This window comes from Protopterus annectens, chromosome 15.part0 (assembly GCF_019279795.1).
Source record: "Protopterus annectens isolate FY-2018-M chromosome 15.part0, PAN1.0, whole genome shotgun sequence".
Lineage (NCBI taxonomy): Eukaryota > Metazoa > Chordata > Ceratodontiformes > Protopteridae > Protopterus > Protopterus annectens.
Genome location: NC_056749.1, coordinates 733,683,477 through 733,708,379, shown reverse-complemented (window position 1 = coordinate 733,708,379; position 24,903 = coordinate 733,683,477). Strand labels below are relative to the sequence as shown.

Sequence of the window (24,903 nt, the reverse complement as noted above, 5' to 3'; positions counted from 1 at the left end):
AGGCTGATAACGTATTACAAGAGTTCACAGTGAACAAATGCAAAAAAGGAATCACAGTCTGACTGCAAAGTTACAGTGAAGGTCCAGATCCACTGTCCTAGTCCCCATCTCAGGTGGTCTATCAGGCTGATGGAAAAGTCAACAAGTCCTTGGTGGGCATAGTGTGTTATGTGACACTGGTTTTCCATTGCCTGTGTCCTTCTCTGATAGCAGCTGTTTACTCCTTAACTGCTGGCCAGAAAGGACTAGAAACCTCTTGTGCACTCAAGACGAGGACTTAGTAGGGATGTGTGGTTTGAACTGGAGTAAAAGGGCCTTTGTTGATTGACAGATATTAGTAAGGGATGGCACTAGTTGTAAAACAAAGGTGAGGTTGCTCCTGAAAATTATCTAAGTCTCAGTGGCATCAGTATCCAGAGATTTCAGTTAGTAGTACAGATTATTAAGTTTCCTTATTTCCAGCACACTTTAGATGGAGCAGCTGATGTTAAATCCAGGTTTGTAGCATGCATGTATATTTTCCAGTTGAGCTTCTTTTTTCTGAAGCAGGGAATTCTTGTTCCCATCAAAAGGGGCTAGCACAGTCAAGGACACAGAACCCGAAAGAGCTATGAACAGCTTTCTCTCCATGATGTGTTTGGATACTGCATTTCTGTTGACTATACATCTCAAAGGTGCTGGGTAATGCAACTTTTTATTTTGATGTGGGATATACTTAGAAATGTATGAAGACCTGTAAAACGAAGTTCACGTATCGTAAATGTCAGCAGAACATGTGCTGCATTTAGGAGAGCGTGGAGACCTGTAAAATGAAGCACATGCCCTTAATGTATAGCATATCAATCTATGCTCGATTAGTTCTGTTCTGGAAATAAAATGATATTAAATGTGTTCTCCAATGTCAGTGTGACTTTCTTCAAAGCCTATCAACACGTACCATCTAAGAAAAGAAAGCAACTTTATATGAAATGTTACATGAAACCCTGTCTTTCACTACACTACTTAATCTGAAATCTCTCTCAGATTTTAGTACTGACTAAAATATGAATGTTTGTTAAATACAAAAATAAAAAACAAGTAATCTCTGTGGTATCCCCGAAGTCTCAAACAACCCACTAAACAAGTACAGTGGGTCCAAAAACAAAACGGTGTAAGAAACTTTTCTGTGTGAAAGATATATCTAGTGAACCACTGTATATTAATCAGATCAGATAATGGTAGTAGAAATAGCGTATTTAAACTCATCCTAAGTCAAAAAATAATAAAAAAAATATATAATTTGAAATATTGTACAGAATTACTAAGTATTTGAAAGTACCCCAAGCAGGGTAGGCAGCCTGTTTCCAGTCGAAAATCCTTTATTAAGTACACAGGCAAGCAATCCAAGTAAAACAAAAAATAAAAACTATCACCTTGCTGTATAAATATACAAAATGTACAATTAGCTTCACATTTTAGTGTTTCTCTCACACAGTCTATTCACAGAATGAATGTTACAAAGCTACATACAAAGAAACACGATTTAGTTATTTCTCAAGCTAATTGGCATTCTAGTGCCATTTAGCTTCTTGACTGCATGCCTTGTGACGTTAAGAGTAAAATCTCACAATAATATGCTTTATGGGTTTGTCTTCTTGGCTGTCGCATCATTGATCAATTTCGATTAGTGTTTTCCTGATTTTCAGACCTACTTTGGCTTCGTTCCAAGTCGGACTTTCTCGGTAAAATAAATATATATAAAAAAATACTTCATGGCAGAGGTCATCGTTTATACTCCTATTTATAAGCGTATAGAAAAATGTCAGTTTTATTTATTTTTTAACATTCAAAAGCTGGAAACATTCACTGACGGGGAGAAATGTTTGTTCATCAGTTAGCTTTTCTTCACTAGCTAATCACTTCGAGATTTCTAGCCCAAGAGAAAAACTACACAGCAAGGTGCTTGTAGCCCTATTGCACAGACTTCTCACAGGTGCCATAAGTAAACCTGCTGAACCTGTGATGTTGTAAGCTTAATATGATTGGACAAGCCAACTCTCACAGATAATAGAGTAGCTGATATTGGAACGGCATGAAAGGAGATACCTGGATAAAAGAAGGAATGATGTTCTTAACTCTATTAAGAAAGACAGTTAAAAGTAAGCATTATTCTGCATCTGTAATAGAAGGCTCATTACAGTGTCACTAAAGGAAGGCTGCGATCACAGACATGCAAGAGGCATTGGCATATAAATCAGCAACTCTATTATTAACAATTCTAAAAATAAGCAGTAATTCTGGGACTGCCGTTTTAGAAAGAATAGAAAAAATGTTGTGATGGACATTATAGAGAATTTTAATCTCACTTTCTTGGACATAGACAGCACTGCAAGAAGAGAGAAATGCTTGGCCCCATACAAAATCGGTATGGCACATCAATTTAATTAGGATTACATCAAGATAAGAGCAAGTAGTAAAAATTTACTAAGTTATTCTGAAGTCAGTATTTGGCAGAACATGAAGACAAGATCAATGTGTGTGCATTTTCTGCTCCAGTTCTGCCCATAAAGTGTGGGAGAAAAAAAAAAGGAACTTAATTGAAATACTTTGAATTATATGCAAAACCAAATTTAAAATGGTCATCCCTACTTTAATATTTTGACCTCACTGTACTGATGCAGTGTTTTCATATTACAAACTGTAATAATTATTTGAAAATGTTCAACTGATGACACAGTCTGATCAGACAGTGACACATTTTTGATGTCCTTCATAAAATGGGTTATAAATTACCTGGATGGAAAACTTTCCCTACAGACATTGTGGTATAGCCATTCATCTTGAAATACTGAGGCAGTGTAGAATAATTCCCAGCGTGATTCCTCCAGTAAGATCCCACATCATAAAGACGTGTTGTGTCAGGCCTGCGACTAGTAAGAAATGATGTCCTGCTGGGAGCACACAAGGCTTGCTGTAAAGACAGTAAAGAAACTACTGTATCATTCGTGGGATTCCACAAACATGAAATGATTACTCCTATATTCATTTACTGCAATGTGTACATACTGTGTTTTATACACATGAAAAAGTAGAGGCAAAATGCGTGTACAGTTCACTTATAACTTGTTTCTGAACATTTAAGAAACTACAGAAGCATTCAAGGACTTCTATAAATATGAACTAAACTGCTACAAACTGTAAAACTGTATTTTGTACTGAGGAAAACACAGAGACAAAAAGCAATGATTACAGTCCAACTAGCACCCTATAACTTGTTTTTGCACACTTCTGACCACTCAAAGTTACAGGTAACAGTAGTCCGCATTTCAAATCCGTGCACATGGCAATCTGTTGGGGAGGGGAAGCATGTTTATTCACATTCTTTTGAAGTCTATGGTTAATACACTTGCAAAGCATTCATCACAGTTCAGTGGGTAAGATAAGCATGCCATACAAACAACATCCAGGTTATTCCAGGGAGTCTCAATATCTTCTTTCTGTGGCATCAAAGTATAACAATGCACTGATGGCCCACTACAGAAAGGAAATTATTTAAGAAAACATTAAACCCGCAGTTGCCTTCTTACTAAGTTCTGGGTTGTCTATTATTTAACATGCATTGCTTAATATTTCTTTTATTTTTCATTTTCATTGCCATACCTTTGGTAGACAATAAACATGTCTTTTTTTAAGGTATGACCCCAATAACCCAAACATATGCAGGGTTCCATTCCAAGCCAGGTCTCCTTTGCAGGAGGGACTCCAATTTGGAGCTTGTGAGTTAACAGTTCAAGCTGAGAAGAAAATGTAACCTACACAGCGTCTTCTTCCATACCCACACATATCCCTTAATAGAAAGCAATTTGGTACACCCCAAAGAATATTTACACTTATGATAAAAATGGATTTTACCTTATCTATACAGCTATAACAAAACAACCAAGCTACCTGCAGAACACATTTATTCACCAAATTACCTATTTAATCCAGTTTAGGGTTGCAAAGAAGCCAAAGCCTATCCAAGCACATAGGAGTGTAAAGCAGAGAAACAAATCATGGACAAGATGCTAGTCTATCTTGAGATGCACAAAGATAATGCATGCATACTTTTAGAGCATCTACAATTCACCTACAACATTAACAGCTGCATTACTATACCACAAACTTCAACAGAACACATACAATGCCACGTATATCACATACACAGAACAATACAAAACGCCGGACAGTATTTATGTAGTTTGACGGACTCTTAACATTCTTGGGGGTCTCTCTCTCTCTCTCTCTCTCTCTCTCTCTCTCTCTCGCATGGTCACAGAGGTGATGTAGCTTTCAGAAGATTAACTGCATATTTAGTGTTGCAAAGCACAAAGCATATATAAACCTTGGAGTTACTTTACTGTGAACGACATTTTATCTGCTTTTGCAGAAATGCCCCTCAGACTGACATGTATGCAAAGCAGGACAAAGAAAACATTATGTGAGCAGAAGAAACAGCATGGAGCCTGAAAATTTTCATACGTCTACAATTGGAGACATTTCTCATGACAGTTGCCAGGTTATTTCTCCATGCACTTTCCTTTTACAAAAGAACAAAATCAAGCACTACCCTACATAACGGGAAAAAATACCTCCAGGAATATTGCATGCAAACACAGACCTAACAAGGTTCTCAATAAAAGGAAGACAAACACTACGTTACATATATAACAAATACAATTCTGCAACACAACATCTTGTACAAACAAACCAAGCAACAAAAGAGAGGACCAAAAAAACTATCGATTTAATATACTGTACAACAGTGCAAGTCATGTCTTTTTAACTTTATTGAAAAATTTAATAAAAATACAAAAAGAAAAGAAGATGGCAAGGGACAATATGGGACACAGGATGAAGGAAAGGAGTGAAACAGCCAGCAACCGGAAAAACGAAATGCAATAAGAACACAGTCACTATAACCTATGACAGAAGGTATCGTTTGCTTCTCAAAAAAAGTCTGAACTCACATACTTCTTAGTAATGCAAACAATTAAATGTAAATCGTTATCAGCAGTACTTCCAGGCATACCTCTAAACATCTTAGTGCAAGAAATCTGGACAGACCTAAAATAATAGAGGGACAAATGTTCACAAATAGGGACCAATTTTAAATACTGCTGTTATAAACTAAGAAAGTTGCTAGCATAAGAGGATTTGTATTTGAATGCATTTTTCTAAAGGGTATGAAGTATATAACTCAAATGTATGACTTCAGTCCTCTGTGATTTGCCAGAAAACTGCAAATTTTATGAGGTACAGACCAAGAATAGGAGCCAAAAATCTGGAATGTTGAGAGGTATGCTTCCAGGCAATAAAACATCAAGTGACAATTCCAGTAGCATGGTGTATGCCTATTGTGATGCCCCAGCACTGATCCAGTAATCAAGAAGCCTCAATCCTCACCACTGGCAACAGTGTGGGACGTATACACTGGGAAGATGACAAGTACACAAACAGTAAAGTGCAATTTCCCTTAAGAGCACACAAAGACCACAGTCAGTCTGGGGCTGGTTTATCCCTTTCTCTCCAGATCCCCTATAGGACTCCCCACTGGCACAGCTATAGAGTTGAAATCTCAGCTGAGTGGCCAAGCCATGACCTCCAGCACTCTCTTCCAAACCAGTGCTTCATGTCCCTGCCCAAGTAGCTGACAACAAACTCTGAGATTTGATTTATACACAAACATACACACACCCCTGGGAAAGACTGGCACACTTTATGAGCTATGTCCCCTTTTGCCAAGACTATAAGGTAGTTATCACTGCCACCAGCCAACTCTTTATCAGCTACTTTAAGGCCCTTAATAAAGGGTGCCCAGTCTTACTGTTTAATGTTACTATTAATCCAAATGGTAGTTTGACCAAGAGCAACACTATTAGTAGTTGCCCACACAATGTCACCAAACAAATATGCAAGTACTCCCAGAACTTAAATGCGTCTCACAAATATCAGCCACAATGATAGGTTTAAATATATTTAATAATAAATAATAAAAGAACAAGAAAATACTCTGTAAATAAACACAGTTACATCACGTTCAAAATCACAGGAAATGCTTAAAGCAGCATTGCAGGACAGTCCAGATAAATAAAGAAAACATCTAGGCTATGCTTCACTATATTCCTGTCTGAATCTAACAGAAATTACTGTACCATAGTTAACTTTCTTACACAGCCAGGCAAGACAGTTCAGGTGAGTTGGTTTTTCTAGCTGCTGCTGTCAGGTCAAAGACAAAATAGAAAATGCCCTACCTCTCTCACAGAGAGTTCTTAAATTAATATCTGAAATACTGCTGCTAGGATACTTGCAGCTTGACATCACTTCTTGTCATCTGACTATCCCAGGTGAAAACCCCCCATTGCTAGAAACTGCCAGTATTTAGCATCTCCCTGTGAAAATACATAGCCCTCAGATGTTTGCAGCTGCTGGAAGACAAACAATAAAACACTTACAAAACAATGCAAAAGGCTCCCTAGTTTTAGACATCCTGTCTCCTTGCTGCATTGAAACAATTTTTATGGTGCAGTTATAAAACAATTTAATTTCAACTATTTTCTTGACGTTTTGCACACACTTCTGTACTAGCAGTTTGATATACACATAACATACAGTACAGTTCAAATAACACAAGCATATGAATCATGTTGACATTCACAAATGCCATATAATTATTTACAAAATTCCATATAGCTGTGCTGGCAGTATCTCCTTCTGTCACACTTCTACACAAATCATATTAATATTCACAAATGACATATACTTATTTAGAAACTTCCAGATAGCTGGGCTGGTACTGTCTTCTTTTATTATACCTACAAAGACAGTTACAAGCATCTCCTTTAAAGGCATCATGGAAGATATATATAACTTCTCTAAAAAATAGGAATGTTTCAATACAGTGGTACAAGAAAGCACAAAGGCATGCACGTCTTAAGAGTTTCCCAAACTGGATAATAATTAAATTGCCTGTGTACAACCAAACTATATTCAGGAAGAAGGAAATACAAAGGGCAGGGGTACAAACTTTGGACAATGACATCACAGAAGTAACACACTTAGTTTGGGAGCTTGCCATCAGAAATTAAAGAAAACGGTTAAAATTAAAAACAAGAGCTACATTACCTTTTTACAGTACAGAGTCACATTTTCAAAGTTCAAACTCAAACTGCTTACCATCAGCCTAAGCTAACATTTTAAAATTCAACTGTAAGATGATTTTTACAGAGATGGGAATTAAATAAATCACAATCGTGGTTATGACAGCTCTTTACCAGTTCAGGGATCTAGGTCTCAAACATCATCAAATATATACTTTTACATGCTTTCAGCTCCTATGCCCATCTGCCAACCATCAAGCCTCCACCCCTCAATTAGATCTGAACCCATTTGGTCCCCAGTGGTAGGGATCACCTCCACATGCAGTAGGGATGGAACCGTTTGGCAGAGGGATTAATTTAAGTAGCTATGAAGGAGTGCTCATCGGCATCCTGACAATGAAAGTATTTACATATTTAAACACTCCCTGGGCACAGGGACATGTGACTAACATCAATGCAGGGGCCACAACACCTTCCCTACACAACTACATGGTTCCATGCACTTGCCCAATGAAGGCTACTGATCACTGGCAGCTTGACAAACTACACAAGTGTCCCCATATTATTATTGTGGTAATTATTTACTAATTGTTCACCGGGTAAAAGGGCTGGTCTATTGACTCTTTTCAGCCATAATCTGAGCTCAGTGAGCAGGAAATACATGACAGTCTTTCAATCAACAATACTGTACACAAAAATGAGTACATACCAAAATTTAGAGCATAGCAAGATTGAATGCAGGTAAAGTAACATTAAAAGATCCAGTCAGAAGCTCACTCTCCTATTTCAAAGACCTGCTACAACCCACAACCCAGGGATGGGTACATCCATCCTCAATGTCAACTGTATCAAGAACCTGAGCCAGTTATCAAACTCAGGTGATCTGTACCATAGTCAGGGCTTTATCCCTCTTCTGCATTAGAGCTGATAAACATCATCATATATTATACTGTTAAAGCCATTACCATAAATGGGGCCAGATTCCAAAACAACTTACACTCTGGTTAAGGTGCTACCACAAGCTTAACAGCAGCATTTGCAACATAAGATTCTAAAATATGCCTTGAGAACCCCTCAACTAATGTATGCTAAAAAGAAGAATGAGGACACTATTGTTTGCCTCACTGTTACCGCCACTTCCAAAATAATTAAAATATTGTTAATGCCATACATTTGGGAGTTGGACGAGTATAAATCGGTGTGGTGTGCTATTCAGGCAGTGCTTCTATTCTGTCATATAACTAGAAAGCACTAACAATGAAAAATAGGGTGAAAGGAGAAGGCAAGCTATGTTCGGATACTAAAAGTTTTCCACATTACTGTCTGGTGGGATATAACACTGAAAATGTAAGGACATAGCATGCCTCTATTGCGGCTATCCCTGCATATCAGTACCCACAAAGGGTAGGTATCCCTACCTATCAAAAAGGACTTGCTCATGGGTATATACCCCCTTTCTTACAGACTGTTTGCCTCAGTAGCTGTCTTTGTTCTATGACTCAAATAGAAATGCCTCCTGCAATTCTTACTTAATTTTTGGTCAACAGCAAATGACACATTTCGCAGTCCAAAGTCGCTTCTTCTGCCTCCCTTTCTTCACAAAGGTCATCCAAAAACAAATAAATCTATTTTCCTACATTGAGAAACATGGGTTGGACATACCTAAAACATCATATATTATTATTTTTGCGTGTGGATGGGGGGGGGGTCCCTATGTGGGAGATATGGCCCTCACATCTTCCTACCATCAACTCCACAGTATTGGCGGCACACAATACTGTGTTGTTCACTGGCAGTGCACCATGAGCTCACATAGTACAAGTGCAGGTGGTTTTCACTGCAAGTAAACATAACTGAAGAAAATCCACTCAGCAAACATATCCTCATCACAGTGTAGGCATCTCCATGGACTTGGAGCTACCTTATGTACCTATCCTTTTATTTCTTGTTTTTATTTAAGTGAAGTAGTTCTTCTTAGAGCTATTTCAGCTACAACACAGATCAGAAGAACAATGGAAAATGCAATATACATGATTTAATATAGCTAATCAGTAATTTCTGGAATATGAGAGGAAATGCTGGTACAATTTAGTTCTGATTAGTCCCAAGTCACTTTTTATCTAGGTTCATAACTATGTTAGGTGGTCATGGCTTTGATTATTTATTTGTTTGTGGACAAGGTAAGGTAACTTGTCCTTCTAATGCCAATTTCAGCCATTCCACAGATGAGAAACAAGGGGAAATGCATTGGTAGCAGCAAATGTTTCATATACAAATCAACCAGCATGTTTTTGTAAGGGTGGGTGGAAAGTGGAATTTAAAAAAAACACACACAACTGGAGCAAAAAAAATAAAATTATACAATAATCTGAGGTCAGACTGAACCCTGGACCATGGAACTGTGAGGCAAAAACTTTAACCAGTGAGCCACCAAGCTGATCAAACATGAACAGTTAGTTGAACGAGGAAACTTAAGTTATTACTCGTGTTCCAAAAGCTGATGCATCAGGACCAGGCATGAAGTTCTCCCTGTTAGCTCAGGAAAAGCAACTGGTGAGAGCAAACAATGAATGCAGTGCACTACACATGGAGACAGAGGAATAGACAAATGATTGAAAGAATGTACCAAGCACTTAACTAAATGGACAGATGGATGAATGAATGCTCCATCCAGGGATGCTGTGCTGCAATTTACAGAAAGTGGGTGAGACATATTTTGCAAAGTGAAACAGAACGTGTGCAGTGACAAATGTCCTCTCTCCCTTTCTCTTCAGGGGCAGCAGACTGACTTAGCAAAAATATCTCTGCCTCACATTTCCATGATCTGGGTCATTTTCTGACTTTATCACTGTGTGTGTGTGGAGTTTGCATGTTCTACCCATGTCTATGTCAGATTCCCCCATCTCCTTACAATATGCTGACTGACTGGCTATATTTAATAGTCTATATATGTACTGTATTTTCCCTTGTTCTTGTGGCCTGCTCATTGACTGAAAAGGCTCCTTGGACCAGTTGACTCAACAGGTTAATAATGGACAACACGTGTCTACACTGCTTATATAAGCAGTGTTTTTAAAAAGTTCATAACTGTTCCTTCCTCACAGTCAAAGAACACATCCTAATGAAATATAGGTTGTGTTAATTTGTCAGAGTTGTAGTGCAGATAAACAAGGTTTAAACAGACAGCAATGCTGTTTCTTAAAATCTCCACAAGGACCCTTGCAGTTTTATGTCACGTTCTGTTCCCAAAATCATAGCCCTGCAACTAGATGGATCTTCAGGTGTAGACATTACCTAACTGTAAACTCATCCACCACACAGGAGAATAAAAGTTAAATGGGTGCACTGCCCATCTCTTACCTGGGGTAGGAACACCTTTTTTCCTGATATTTCCAGCCTTAATATGTTCCTGGGAAGCTCAATGCTGATCTGTAAGTTTGTTTTTGTCTTTAAGCTTGTCCTTTTCTTCTTTTTTACTAATTCTATAATACATTATGCAGATGATTCAGCACTTATCTGTTCTGTCACATCTCTATCAGCTCTTCATTCTCTCTTTACTAATTCTATAATACAGTATGCAGATGATTCAGCACTTATCTGTGCTGCCACATCTCTATCAGCTCTTCATTCTCTCTTTACTAATTCTATAATACATTATGCAGATGATTCAGCACTTATCTGTGCTGCCACATCTCTATCAGCTCTTCATTTTCTCTTTACTAATTATAACAGTATGCAGATGATTCAGCACTTATCTGTGCTGCCGCATCTCTATCAGCTCTTCATTCTCTCTCTACTATTTCTATAATACAGTATGCAGATGATTCAGCACTTCTGTTCTGCCACATCTCTATCAGCTCTTCTATCTCTTTACTAATTCTATAATACAGTATGCAGATGATTCAGCACTTATCTGTGCTGCCACATCTCTATCAGCTCTTCATTCTCTCTTTACTAATTATAACAGTATGCAGATGATTCAGCACTTATCTGTGCTGCCGCATCTCTATCAGCTCTTCATTCTCTCTTTACTAATTCTATAATACAGTATGCAGATGATTCAGCACTTATCTGTGCTGCCACATCTCTATCAGCTCTTCTATCTCTTTACTAATTCTATAACACAGTATGCAGATGATTCAGCACTTATCTGTGCTGCCGCATCTCTATCAGCTCTTCATTCTCTCTTTACTAATTATAACAGTATGCAGATGATTCAGCACTTATCTGTGCTGCCGCATCTCTATCAGCTCTTCTTTCTCTCTTTACTAATTCTATAATACAGTATGCAGATGATTCAGCACTTACCTGTGCTGTCACATCTCTACCAGCTCTTCATTCTCAAACACAGGAATCTTTCACTCCTGTTAAAACAAGGTTAGCCAATGCCCATCTAATCCTGAATCCAAACAAAATGAAATTATTACTCTTTCAACCTAACAAGACACCTATCTCATGCCCACCATTTAACATAATAGTCAAAGACAACACTGTCATCTCCCTGACAACCCATACAAAGCTTCTTGGAGTGGAAATAGACAATAACCTAAAATTTGACTTGCATGTCTCCCTAACAATAAAAAAGCCCATAAGAAACTTGGAAGTCTATACAGTCACAAAAGGTTCCTGACCAAAGTGGCCAAAATTACATTAGCACAAACCCATCTGCTCTCCACTCTACTATATGCCTCTCCAATTTTAACTAATCTTAGGAAAACTGACTTATCTAAGGTAGAAGCATGTTATAATAAAATTCCTAAGTTTGCATCTGACTGCCCATATAGAACACATCATTGTACACCTTTAAGGATACTAGACTGGCTTGAACGTCCCAGCACTCTTCTTTACAACCAACTCTCTCTAAGTCACAAAACTGTAACACAACCAACCAGATCCAATGCACTACAAAATCTCATCCTTCCTTACAATTCCAGCAGACAACTTCGCTCTAACAACAAGAACTTACTCACCGTCTCCAAGGCAAACAACACTGCAGGAGAATCTTTTTTTTCCAGCTATATATTTTGTGTATGGAACTCCCTTCTCCAGTCTCTCAATCTCATCAGCTAACCACTTTAAGCCATCAATTACCAGCTTATCTAAAAAATAAGTGGCTATGTTCCTGTACTAACCCCTCATGAATGCTCTGATACATCACAGCATAACCCAACCATATCAAACTTCTTCCCCAGTCTTTAATCCTTTATTCCTACCGACCTGTCTAACCTTATATCTTGACAAAAGTCAAACTTTACAAATAGTACTAGCTATGTTCAAAGCCTAGGTATTGTTGTCAAGATGTAACAAATTTGTATTTTCTTATGTACACTACATTTTGTTTAATTTATACTTTACTGATTATTGTAATGTGTGCATTAAAATTTACTATTACTCATGGAGCTTTTCTCCTGGGCCTCTGCTGAAAAAGGACCTGTGTCCAGTTGGACTTTCCCAGTAAACAAATGTTAAATAAATAAAAATAAAAAAAATAAAAAAATGTTTTGCTTTCTCCTCCTTACAGGAAGCATAGATCTATTTAAATCAGGGGGAGGATTTTGCAGTGCCATTTAGCTGAACAATGTTTCACCATGGCACTAATTCCTCAGAGGCAACTGATAATAATGTATACACTCCAATGCTGTAATGTTAAGTATGCTACTACTTAGAATCCAGGAAATCACGGGCATAAATACCTTCTACCTTGGCAGAACTCATTTTCTGTCACCTGCCAAGTGCAAGGGAGCCTGAGAAATATATGTTTGCTGTAGTGTTAATCTTTTCATGGTTTGGCAATACTGCACCACTGACAGTAACTTAAACTTTAGTTTTATAATTTGCAGAGACACAACGTCGTGCAGTCCTTGTTCTTTTGACCATAAGTATTTGCAGAACTGAAGAAAAAACACCCAATTACATATATGCAGCTCTCAACATATGTGGTCTATAAATTCAGGTAAAGACAAAATGATGGGACAGATCAAGACACAGAAAGCAGACCGCCAACAAAAGACACACTTACAGAACACAAGTCATTTACGTCTCATGCTTCTAGCAAGAGGAGGGCAACACCAGTTTCTGTACCCTGACTGGCCCCAATAGGTTCACAACAATCTAAAGCAAACAAAACTAAAAGTCTTCCACCTAAGGTCTACTGCCTATGAACAGTCAAATTGTATAAAGTAAAATAAATAAAAAATAAAAATAAAAAAGCAGTCTGACCACCAGGCCAAGTCACATTTTTAATAAAACCACACATAAAAATCCAAATATCATGAGCTCTTTCGGGGCCAAGCCCTTCATCAGATATACTTTACAGCACAAATTTTAAATGGGTTCCGGCTTGTAGCTCGCAAGACATTTCCTTGCGAGCTACATCGCCGAAACCAAATGGCTGAAGCAGCACTTTGCCATAGTGTAATATGGCTGAAAAGCATAGCCGCTGCAGCTGTAATCTATGAACGGATTTACTTAATTACTTATTTTTTATAGATATATATATATATATATATATATATATATATATATATATACACATATATATATATATATATATATATATATATATACACACATATATATATATATATATATATATATATATATATATAAATAAATTCATTCCTTGAATGAGAATAAGGAATGTGTTACACATCCAGTACGGCTGTCTCTGCCCGTTCATAGATTACAGCTGCAGCGGCTATGCTTTTCAGCCATACTGCACTACGGCAAAGTGCTGCTGCAGCCATTTGGTTTCGGCGATGTAGCTCACAGGGAAATGTCTTGCAAACTACACGCCGGAACCCATTTTAGTTACAACACTAACCAATCAAGTTTCAGTATTACATCCTCCTCCTTTTTAAGGCTGGTTTTAAAGGTATAACCCCATTTAAACCAGAGGGTCTATCTGCTGCCAGTTCAATAATCCACTTCATCTCATTAAATTCAGTATGATTAACCAAATCCTCCCCACCACTGATGTTAGTATGCATGATTTGTAAGACCATAAACTTAAGTGTGTGACCAAAATTCCCTTGTGTATGCTGATAAAGTGCATATGTACATTCTGTAGCCTTATGGCTGAAAGATGCCTCAAAATTCTATCTTTCAACATACAATTCGTTTTACCCACATAAAACAAGATACACATTTGGCACATTGCGAGATAAACAACGTTCCATGTTCTACAATCTGCATAATCATTTAGGAAATATTTCCTGTCAGGGGATGTACAAACTGATTATGTTCCATAATATGAGGGCATGCCTTGCATTGTCTGCAGGCAAAGGTACCCCTACGATGAGATAAAATTCTATTTCCCTTAAAAATCTTTTGCTCTTGACAAAGTAAATCCTTTAAAATGTTATTCCTTCTGAAACCAAAAGCTGTTGCCAGTCCAACAATATTACCCATCTTCTCATCTGTTAATAACACTTTCCAATTATGTCTGATAATCTCACAAATGCCCCCTATATCATTATTGTTTTTTTAACATCATACACATCCTATTATTACTACCATTAGATGTATTACCATCCCTAACCACATTGCCTTCTTGTTGTACTTTTGCTGAGAAACATAGTTTTGCTTCATTCATTATATTATTATTGTATCTACCCTAGTTCTCTTATAACCCCTTTTACTCACGTGCGGCCTTAGGTCAGCTAGTGCCCTAGGCAAAAGGGCTTCATGGCGCCCCTCTCACACCACCTGGTGCTCCCATCCTGGTCTACCTACACCAAATGAATACTGGAAAAGCGCCCCTGCTAGAGCGGCGCCCTAGGCAGCCGCCTAGTTGGCCTATGCCTAAGGCCGGCTATAACTCACGTTCATCCTTAAATCCATAATCTCTCGATCAAACTGTGCATCATCCATACACAACCGAGAAATCCTATTAACCTGTTCCCTTACTATATTATTGTATGTATATCTAGGGTGCATGCTGTCAAAAGCCTGTTCTTCCAACAATTTTTATTGTATAGTGACGTTTGTATATTACCATCACAATCTTTGCTAAGACAGACATCTAGATAGTCAATTTGAGTCTCAGAATGACTCATTGTGAATCTTAAAACATCCGTACCGGATTCTAAATATTCCACAAAGCATTCCAATTCACTAGGGGTACCTGTCCACAAAAAGAAAATGTCATCTACAAATCTTGTATAATAACATAAGCATGTTTTCCGATTATAGTCAATATTAAAAATCACTGTCTCCTCCCAATAAGCTAGGATGAGGTTTGCGTATGAATTGGCACATGGTGTGCCCATCGCGATACCCTGTCTTTGACAATAATAGTTACCCCAACACAAAACAACACTGTTTTCCAAAACAAGTCTAAATAATTCACAAGTTTTTTCATATTAACATCAAACCTATCCATATTCCTTAATATAGCATTGATGGCATTGATACCATGTTTATTGCTTACGATTGTAGACAGATTTTTAATGTCCAACATCGCTAGTATATAATCTTGATACCCACTTCCTTGTAAATATTCATATAGTGATGTTAAAAAAATGACCTATGTCTTTGAAAACCCTAGGGAAGATGTGCAATACCTGTTTTAATGTGCATTCTATCCATATGGATAGATTTTCTGTAACCCAACCCCTCCTAGAGACTACTGGTCCCATCGGTGGGTTCCGTAGATCTTTATGCACTTTTGTAAGTGTTTTAAACATTGGTATGACAGGATACTCTATCCATAAGAATTGTAACATTTCTTCATTCAATAAACCACTATACTTTAAGTTGCTAAACTCTTCCTCACATTCGATATAACCATTTTCACAGTTAAAGGAGACAATTGTAAAAAAGTGTGGGTATCATTAACCAATGACAAAATCCTATCTTGATAAAATTGGTGGTTCATTACCACCACCGCACCACCCTTGTCAGCAGGCTTGATTACAATCCTAGTATCATAAATCAAGGAATCTAAGGCTTTTTTCTGTAATACGGACAAGTTATAATACATCTTTTTTCGCTTACTTCCTAACAACTCTTTCACATATTTTTAAAAATGCATAGGCGGTACAAAAACACTGGGTTGCCTCAAATTATTACATTGCATTTCACTCTTGTTGCCAAATATAAATTTTAAAGACACATTCCTACCAAATAACATCAGATCTGTGATTATTTCACTATAAATAAAGCCAACACTCGGTATTAAAAGTTAGTCCTTTGTTTAAAATAGATATCTGTTCATCTGATAATACAAAATTCGATAAATTATAAAGAATATTGTCACCATCACCAGTCATGTTGAAATTCTCCATTTCTTGGCCTCCCTGTTGTACAAATAACTCAGTTTCCGATCAACTTTTTTCTTTACTGGAACTGGCAGTTCCGGAAAAGATGAAAGTTTATTAATAGTAATTTGCAATTTAACAATAATTTAACAATAATTTGCCATATGCAAACCTTGTCATAGCTTATTGGGAGGAGACAGGGATTTTTAATACTGACCATAATTGGAAAACACACGTTATTATACAAGATTTGTAGATGACATTTTCTTTTTGTGGAAAGGTACCTCTAGTGAACTGGAATGCTTTGTGGAACAAATAAATAAATAAATAAATAATAAAATAAAAAATAGATGCAACAGTCTTGGGCCATGCTCCTAATCTCGCCAAATCATTTGCATTGTAGATGTCCCCGGCCGACATACACATTGCACCAGATGACCCCTCTCCAGAATTTCCATTGGTTGAAGGAACCTCAGGTATATATTGCTCCTCCAAGGTAACCATGGTAACAGTATTGCATTCTAATTATGCATTCTCCAAACTTTCAATCTGTAATGCACCCAGCAATATTTTTATCTTCCTTGTTTTGGAAAGCAATTTTTTTTGTGTCAAGGTAACTATTATCGTCAAAGACAGGGTATCGTGATGGGCACACCATGTGCCAATTCATATGCAAACCTTGTCCTAGCTTATTGGGAGAAGACAGGGATTTTTAATACTGACCATAATTGGAAAGCACACGTTATTATACAAGATTTGTAAATGGCATTTTCTTTTTGTGGAAAGGTACCTCTAGTGAATTGGAATGCTTTGTGGAATATTTAGAATCCAGTAGAGATTTTTTAAGATTCACAATGAGTCATTCTAAGACTGAAATTGACTATCTAGACCGTCTTAGCAAAGATCGTGATGGTAATATACAAACGTCACTATATAAGTAAAACTGTTGGAAGAACATAATTTTGGCTTTTGACCAGATGCACCCTAGATACACGTTCAGTAATATAATAAGGGGACAGATTAATAGGATTTCTCGGTTGAGTACAGATGATACACAGTTTAAATTGAGAGATTATGGATTTAAGGATGACCTTGAGAAAAAGGGGTTATAAGAGAACCAAGGTAGATACAATAATTGGTGGTAGTAAATATAATAGAATGAATAAAGCAAAACTATGGTTCTCAGCAAAAGTACAACAAGAAGGCAATGTGGTTAGGGATGGCAATACATCTAATGGTAGTAATAATAGGATGAATATGATGTTAACAAATAGTAATGATATAGGGGCGTTTGTGAGATTATCAGACGTAACTGGAACGAGTTATTAACAGATGAGAAGATAGGTAATATTGTTGGACAGGCACCATCTTTTGGCTTCAGAAGGAATAAAAATGTAAAGGATTTACTTTGTCAAAAACAAAAGATTTTTAAGAGAAATAGGATTTTATCTCATCGCAGGGGTACCTTTGCCTGAAGACAATGCAAGACATTCCCTCATATTATGGGACATAATCAGTTTGTACATCCCCTGACAGATCGGAAATATTTCCTAAATGGATTATGCAGACTGTAGAAGACGTAACGTTGTTTATCTGGCCAAGTGCCAAATGTGTACCTCATTTTATGTGGGTAAAATTAATTGTATGTTGAAAGACAGAATTTTGAAGCATCTTTCAGCCATAAGGCTACAGAATGTACATAATGCACTTTATCAGCATACACAAGGGAATTTTGGTCACACATTTAAGTTTATGGTCTTACAAAGCATGCATACTAACATCAGTGGTCGGGATTTTGTTAATCATCCCGAATTTAATGAGATGAAGTGGATTATTGAACTGGCAGCAGATAGAGCCCCTGGTTTAAATGGGGTTATATCTTTAAAACCAGCCTTAAAAAGGAGGAGGGTGCAATACTGAAATTTGATAGGTTAGTGTTGCATTTAAAATTTGTGCTGAGTATGTATGTTATCTGATAAAGGGCTTGGACCCGAAAGCGCTCATGATATTTGGATTTTATTTGTGGTTTTACTAAAAGTGTAACAATCTAAAGGATATATTTTTCATTCATTTTTCCTGATAACTAGCTCAATCTATTACAAAGAAGTTGAAGCTCATACTGGAAAACAATGGGTGCAAGGCAGTAAAATTAATCCTGAACAGCATGCTAGTCCATTGGTGGATGCACTCAAACACACACTCACAGCATGCACATCTACTGCCAAATTTAGATAACAGCCAATTCACATACAACAGATATTTGATTTGTAAGAGAAAAATGTAGCACCTAGCAACAACCTATGTAGATACAAGGAGGCACTTCAGAATCCAAACAGAAGCACATCTCTAGCGGAGAAACAAACTATACAGAGAACCAAATGTTACGAGGCAGCAAAGCTAACAACCATGTCACTGAGAACTACTTTGCAAGTTAGGTACAAAGAGTTGTGTTCTTCAGGGTCATTTTCTGAAGTAAGAGAAATCTGACTGAAATCAAGTTCACACCTTGAAAAGTCTGTTTGCTGTGTGAGGATTTAAATATTACAGTAATTTAATAATTTACTAGCTGTCAACAGGAGTAGAACACTGATCTACGTAGACCTTCTCTGTTTCAGCCCAGCCTAAGATAAATAAAATAGAAATCAAAATGATGTTGCTGGAGACTGAGCGCGCACACAGGATGCAAAATGAATGGTTCGTAGCTAATATCGGACACATTGGACAGCATTGGTTGGTTACTTCAGTACATACGATATTCAACAACACTGTTCCACACATAGGTGAGCGTGAACTGGAAATGGATTAATATTGGCAGGATGGCAGCAGAGGGTTTGGGAGTAAAAAGCAGTAGAATATGAAGGGGAGAGTAAGGCTGAGAATGTTAAAGACTAACTTGGAGAATTTTGGGAAGGGTGGTAGAGAACAGAAAACGAAAAAAATATATAACTTATCATACCAAAAGAAAACCATCTGCTTAACTACATACTGTGTCTAAACCATTTTGAGAGGAAGCAAAGTGCAAAGAACAGATTTTTAAATGTGACAGTACAAACCACACAGCCAATGTTTTGCAGGCAGGTTACTTCACAGCAAATTACAAAGAAACTATTTAAAGTTATGCACAGAGTTTACAAATCACTTACTTGTGCAAATGCATTCTGAAAACGTGTACTCCTGCTAGCCAGCTGATCGATATTTGGGGATTTCACTAGTGGATCCTCGTAACATCCTAAAGTTGTGCGTAGATCATCAATGACAATAAACAGTACATTCATATGCCCTGTAAGAAATAAAACTAAGTGCTTAATTAAAAGAATATTAGCATCACCTACAGGGCAAACCAAGACAGCATGTTCTCACATGACAGTTCTACACAACAGAATTAATTTTAGTTAAACAGATATCAAAACTCCAAAGCACATTTTGTGACGAGTAAGATTTTATTTGAATGGCCAAACATACTGAATGTCCCCTCACCAGGCTGGATAAGGAGTGGGTAAACTCAAGGTAGTGTTGCTTAATGCTGCACTCCTCACTTTTTAAGATGCTGATGTCTGTGCAATCACAGAGACATAGTTCAAAGTCGTGGAAAGCACCCCAGCCATGCAGGGCTACCATGCCTTCCATACATTCAGACCACAAACTGAACATGAAAGAACCAAAGGAGGGGGTGTATCCATCTTCATTAAGGATAAGTATACCTCGAAAAGTACAGTTGTGTACACTTGCCATAAATGTAGATGTTCGAGTGTATTCACTTTTGCAGTCATCACACTTGGGTTATCTGCCTGCAAGTAGCCCTCAGTCGGCCCGAATACCAGAGTCTTGAGATTTCTGCATCAGATGCGGTCACCTCTTCCATGACTTCAGGTCATCAAGGGTATAAAACATGCAGCTGACACATTTACAATCAGTTTTTCTTGCCCTAGATGTCAGGAGCCCCCAAAATAGGAAGATATTACGTAGTGTGGAACACCTCCAGTAAAAAGTAAATAGCCCTGCCATAAAAAATGGCCATAAAGAGGATAGGAAAAAAGGAGAGAAAAAGTCAGGGGGCTGGAGGGAGGGAAACCAGGACTCCTAACAGTGAATACATGCGAACATCTACATTTATGGTAAGTGTCCACAACTGTACTATGTTCTTCGTGTTTCACTGTTGCAGTCATCACACTTGGGTTGATTCCCAAAGCTGAGGAAGGGTGGAGGCAGTCAAGAAGTGTTGGGGCTGGCTAGCAGGCCTTGTAAGACTGCTGTAGTAAATCCAGCTCTGGATTTAAAAAAAAATAGGTAAGTGGTAATGCTTGATGAAGGTGGGCACAGAACTCCAGGTTGCAGCTTCCAAGATGTCTCTGGTGGTTGAAGTACCTCGAGTGGAATGAGTTCTGATCCCCAGAAGGGTAGGTTTTCCATGGTGCTTGTAGCAGAAATGGATGCAGTATGCTATCCATTTGGAAATATTTTGCTTCGAAATGGCCTTGCCCTCTGCCCCTGTAGCAAAGCTGACTAGTAGCTGGTCAGATTTTCTGAAACGCTTAGTCTTGTCAAGGTAGAACCTAAGCTGTCTGTGCACGTCCAAGGAGTGCAGGATCCTTTCCCCTCTATTCTGAGGATTAAGGAAAAAGGTTGGCAAATGGATGGATTGGCTTAAAGCCACACTGGATACCACCTTGGGCATAAAGGAAGGGTTAGTCCCAAGGGAAACCCTGTCAGCATGGAAAATAATGAAGGGTTCCACCACCATTAGTGCCTGTAACTCAGACACTCTTCTTGCTGAAGTAATAGCTAGAAGTAAGGCTGTTTTCCAAGAGAGGAATTTTAATTCTGCTGAAGCAGCAGGTTCAAAAGGGGGGTGGGAGCTCTCCCAGGGGGCCTTAAATTGTTAGCTCCTCTTAGGAACTGTTTGATGAGAGGGTGAGAAAAGAGAGGAGGCTCAGTATTATAATGAGCTGAGATGGCAGAGGCATGAATCTTAATGGATGAGAAGGATAGGCCTCTGTGGAGAAGGTCTGCTAGGTAATGAAGGATTTGAGGTAAGTTGGGCCACAGCTGTGTCCTTTCCTTGAGACTGACTCCAAGAACAATATCTTTTTCACTTTTCAGCATAGGATTTCCTAGTACTAGGCCTTCTGGCCTCAAGGATGACATCCAGCGCCTGTTTTGCTGAGGGATGCTGGTGGTGTATTCATGGGATAAGACAGGCTGCAAGGTTTAGGGTTTGTAGCTGTGGATGCAAAATCTGTCCCTCCTGCTGAGATAGCAGGGAAGGTGTTGGATTGTAGGTGCTAGGGTGGCACTGGTGCAATAAGGACTGCCCTTGGTCTGTCCGGTTTGATCTTGAGTAGTACTTTTGGGAGGAGGGGCAGAGGAGGAAAGGCATAAATTGAGAGGTTTTCCCATGTAAAGGATAGGGTGTCCACCTTCCAGGCTCTGCTGTAAGGGTTCCAGGTGCAACATTTGTTCAATTGATGGTTTTGAGGGGAGGCAAAAAGGACCACCTCCGGAGTTCCCCATCTCTGGGTTAGAAGTTTGAATGAGATGGGTTCCAGTTTCCACTCATGAGGGTCCAGTAGGTTTCGGCTTAAGTCGTCTGCCAGTGAATTTTGCTTGCCTGGCAGGAATTGATATTGTAGGTGCACTTTGATTCTAAAGGCTGTGTTCCACAGAGCCATGGCTAACCTGCAGAGTGGGTAAGAACGAGTCCCGCCCTGCTTGTTTATGTACCACATAACTGTGGTGTTGTGTCTTTATCAGGAGCTGTCCTGGAAGGATAAGGTATTTGAAGACTGTCAGAGCATTCTGTACAGCTAGCATCTCTTCCCGATTGATATGCAGGGGAATTTGTTCTGGGCTCCATTTGCCTTGAATGCATTTGCCTGCCATGTCAGCCCCCCATGCATAGTCTGATGTGTCTGTTGTCAGGGTTTGGGCGGCAAGGAGTCGAGTGAAGGAAGTCCCTTGTTGTGATTGCATGCTTCTGCCCACCAAAGGAACTCTGCCCTTAAGACAAGTATGATAGGAATCACTGTTTCCAAATGCTGACACCAGAGACTTTTTAAGTACCACTGAAGTTTCCTCATATGCAGTCTTGCATATGGAATTAGCAGAATGCATGGGGCCATGAACCCTAGGGATTGCAGTATTTTCTTTGTAGATAGCTGGGTTTTGTTGGCCATTAGTATGAAATAGTTTGTCAGATGGACCTGCTTTTCTGGAGTAAGAAATGCCATCTGGGAAGTTGTGTTCAAGCTTGCTCCCAGGAATACAATTTGTTGGCTGGGCACCAGTTGTGATTTCTTTTCGTTGATGGTGTATCCCAGTGAAGTTAGAAGTCTGTTTACAAATGCCAGGTGCTGAAGTAGCAATTCCTGACTGTCCGCCTGAATCAGGCAATCGTCCAAGTATGGGTAGATTTGAATATTTCTCTGCCTGCAGTATGTAATGGCTGGAGCCAGGCATTTTGTGAATACTCTGGGCGCAGTAAATAAGCCAAAGGGAAGTGCAGACAACTGATGGTGCATACTAGAGCCTGCCCTGAAACGTAGACATTTCCTGCAAGACTCCTTTATGGGGATGTGCAGATAAGCTTATATATAAGCTTTAATAAACTGAATCAACTGAATTTATTTTGGAGTTTCCTATTTTGTTGCGAGCTTCCCTTGTGGTTGTTTGGGCAATTTTCTTTGTTTATTAGTGCTTTTTATTGCCTTCATCTCCTTTTTTGCTTGATCTGCAGATAAGCTTCTTTTAAGTCTAGAGTGACTAACCAGGCATCCTTGACTAGCACAGGAAGAAGCTGCTGCAGTGTAAGCATTTTGAATTTTGGGACCACCAGAAAGGTGTTGAGAATTGATAGATCCAGGATAGGGTGCCAAGAGCTCTCTTTTCTGGGCACCAGGAACAGTCTGGAGTAGAAACTCTGTCCCCTTTGTTCTAGTGGAACAGATTAAATAGCCCTGATATGGAGAAGAGAAAGTACTTGCTTTTGAGCCTCTGCCCACTGGTTTGGAGGAAGGTCTGACAACCCGCTTGGTGTTGGTAGTGAGAGGAAGTAGAATCTGTATCCCTGGGATAAAAGGTTTAGAACCCATCGGTCCTGAGTAATGGACATCCAGTGTTTTGCATGAAGGGCGAGTTTTCCTCCTAGGGGTACAAGTACTTGGGCACGGCTGGGAAAGATAACTGAAAAGTCATTGTGAACTTTTTCCATAAGGGGGTGGCTTACCACTGCCTGGTTTTGAGGTGGAAACACTCCATTGTTTAGATCTCTGCATACCCTGAGACTGCAGTCTTGGTGGTCTGTTTCCCCTGGGTTTGGACTAAGAAGGCCTGAGAGGGACTGTAAAGGACCAGTTTTTTGAAGGCCAATGCATACTGAATCTATGTGGCTTCACCCGTAAGAAACTTTTGACTGTTTGCATAGATTTGGCTTTTTCTTCCATCTTTTTAAGAACTTCTTCTGCTTTTGTGCCAAACAAATGCTCCTGATTTAATGGAGCATCTAGCCATTTTGCTTTGACATGATAAGGCAAGACTTGTTCTTTTAACCAAGCATGCCTTCTCAGTACAGACCCAGTGACAGCAGCCCTGCAAGATGCTTCTAAGGCATCAAACCCACATTGCAAAGTATGTTTACTAACTTGGTTTGCAGAATGGCAAGAGTTGCAGAGGTATATACATTCTTACCTCATCTGTCTAAAGCTCTAGAATCCCGGTCTGAAGGGGTAGGGTTTTTGACTGTAGTAGTGTTAATGCCTTTAGGTCCCTGGGAAATGGTCTCTGGATTCGCAGTAAAATTCTTAAAGAGAAATTTATGAGAATCAGGTACTCTGTAATACCGGTCAGGTTTACTAGGAGGTGGTGGTAAGGTGTCAGGAGTAAGAATGGACTCCAAGAAGACATCGTCTACAATATCCAGGACAGGGGGTATAGCTAGAGGCCTGTGCTGAGGCAAATCTAAAAATTCCTTCAGTCTCTTTTTGGACTGAGGTTAGTCCTAGCATTAAAATAACCATGAAATAAAAGACCATCCAGAGTAAAGGTGTAGCTGTAAAACAACTAAAATTCCAAGAACAAAGCAGCCAACACCACCGTAAAAGAGAAAACTCCTTTAATAGCAGCAAAGCTTTCGGATATCAAGTATCCGTCCTCAGTGCTTAAAATTCACTACAAAAAGCACAGTTTAAATACATTCATCAATTAGTTAATTAAGTCACACAGCCAATCAAATAATTATATCAATCAACTCTTTAATATCTATAAAATTCATAGAAAATGTCATATTGAGCAACTTCATACTAAAGCAGAAACAGCCTATTTGCCTACTACATCAAACAGCCTTTTGTTTTAATTTTAAAACAGGTTTTATAAAAACTACTTGATTTAAACCTACTCAGCCTGTAAGCGTAATATCCATTGAAGTTCCATGTTTTCTAACGGTGTGTTAACATCCCCCCTTCTAAGTGATTTAGTCATAATTTCTACGACTCTAAATCTAAAACTACGAGATGGATTTTCTTGAACATGTT

The 24,903-nt window shown here is 38.6% G+C and overlaps 1 protein-coding gene across 1 annotated transcript in view; it reads right to left on the bottom strand.

Annotated features, from left to right (window-relative positions):
* The window catches only part of IDS (iduronate 2-sulfatase), a 480,980-nt gene that overhangs the window by 330,820 nt on the left and 125,257 nt on the right, over positions 1 to 24,903 (bottom strand). The window contains exons 2-3 of the mRNA XM_044057590.1: positions 19,522 to 19,658; positions 2,773 to 2,950 (exon numbers count right to left, since the gene is read on the bottom strand). Coding sequence (XP_043913525.1) covers positions 2,773 to 2,950; positions 19,522 to 19,658 — 315 coding nt within the window. The remainder of the gene's footprint in view (positions 1 to 2,772; positions 2,951 to 19,521; positions 19,659 to 24,903) is intronic.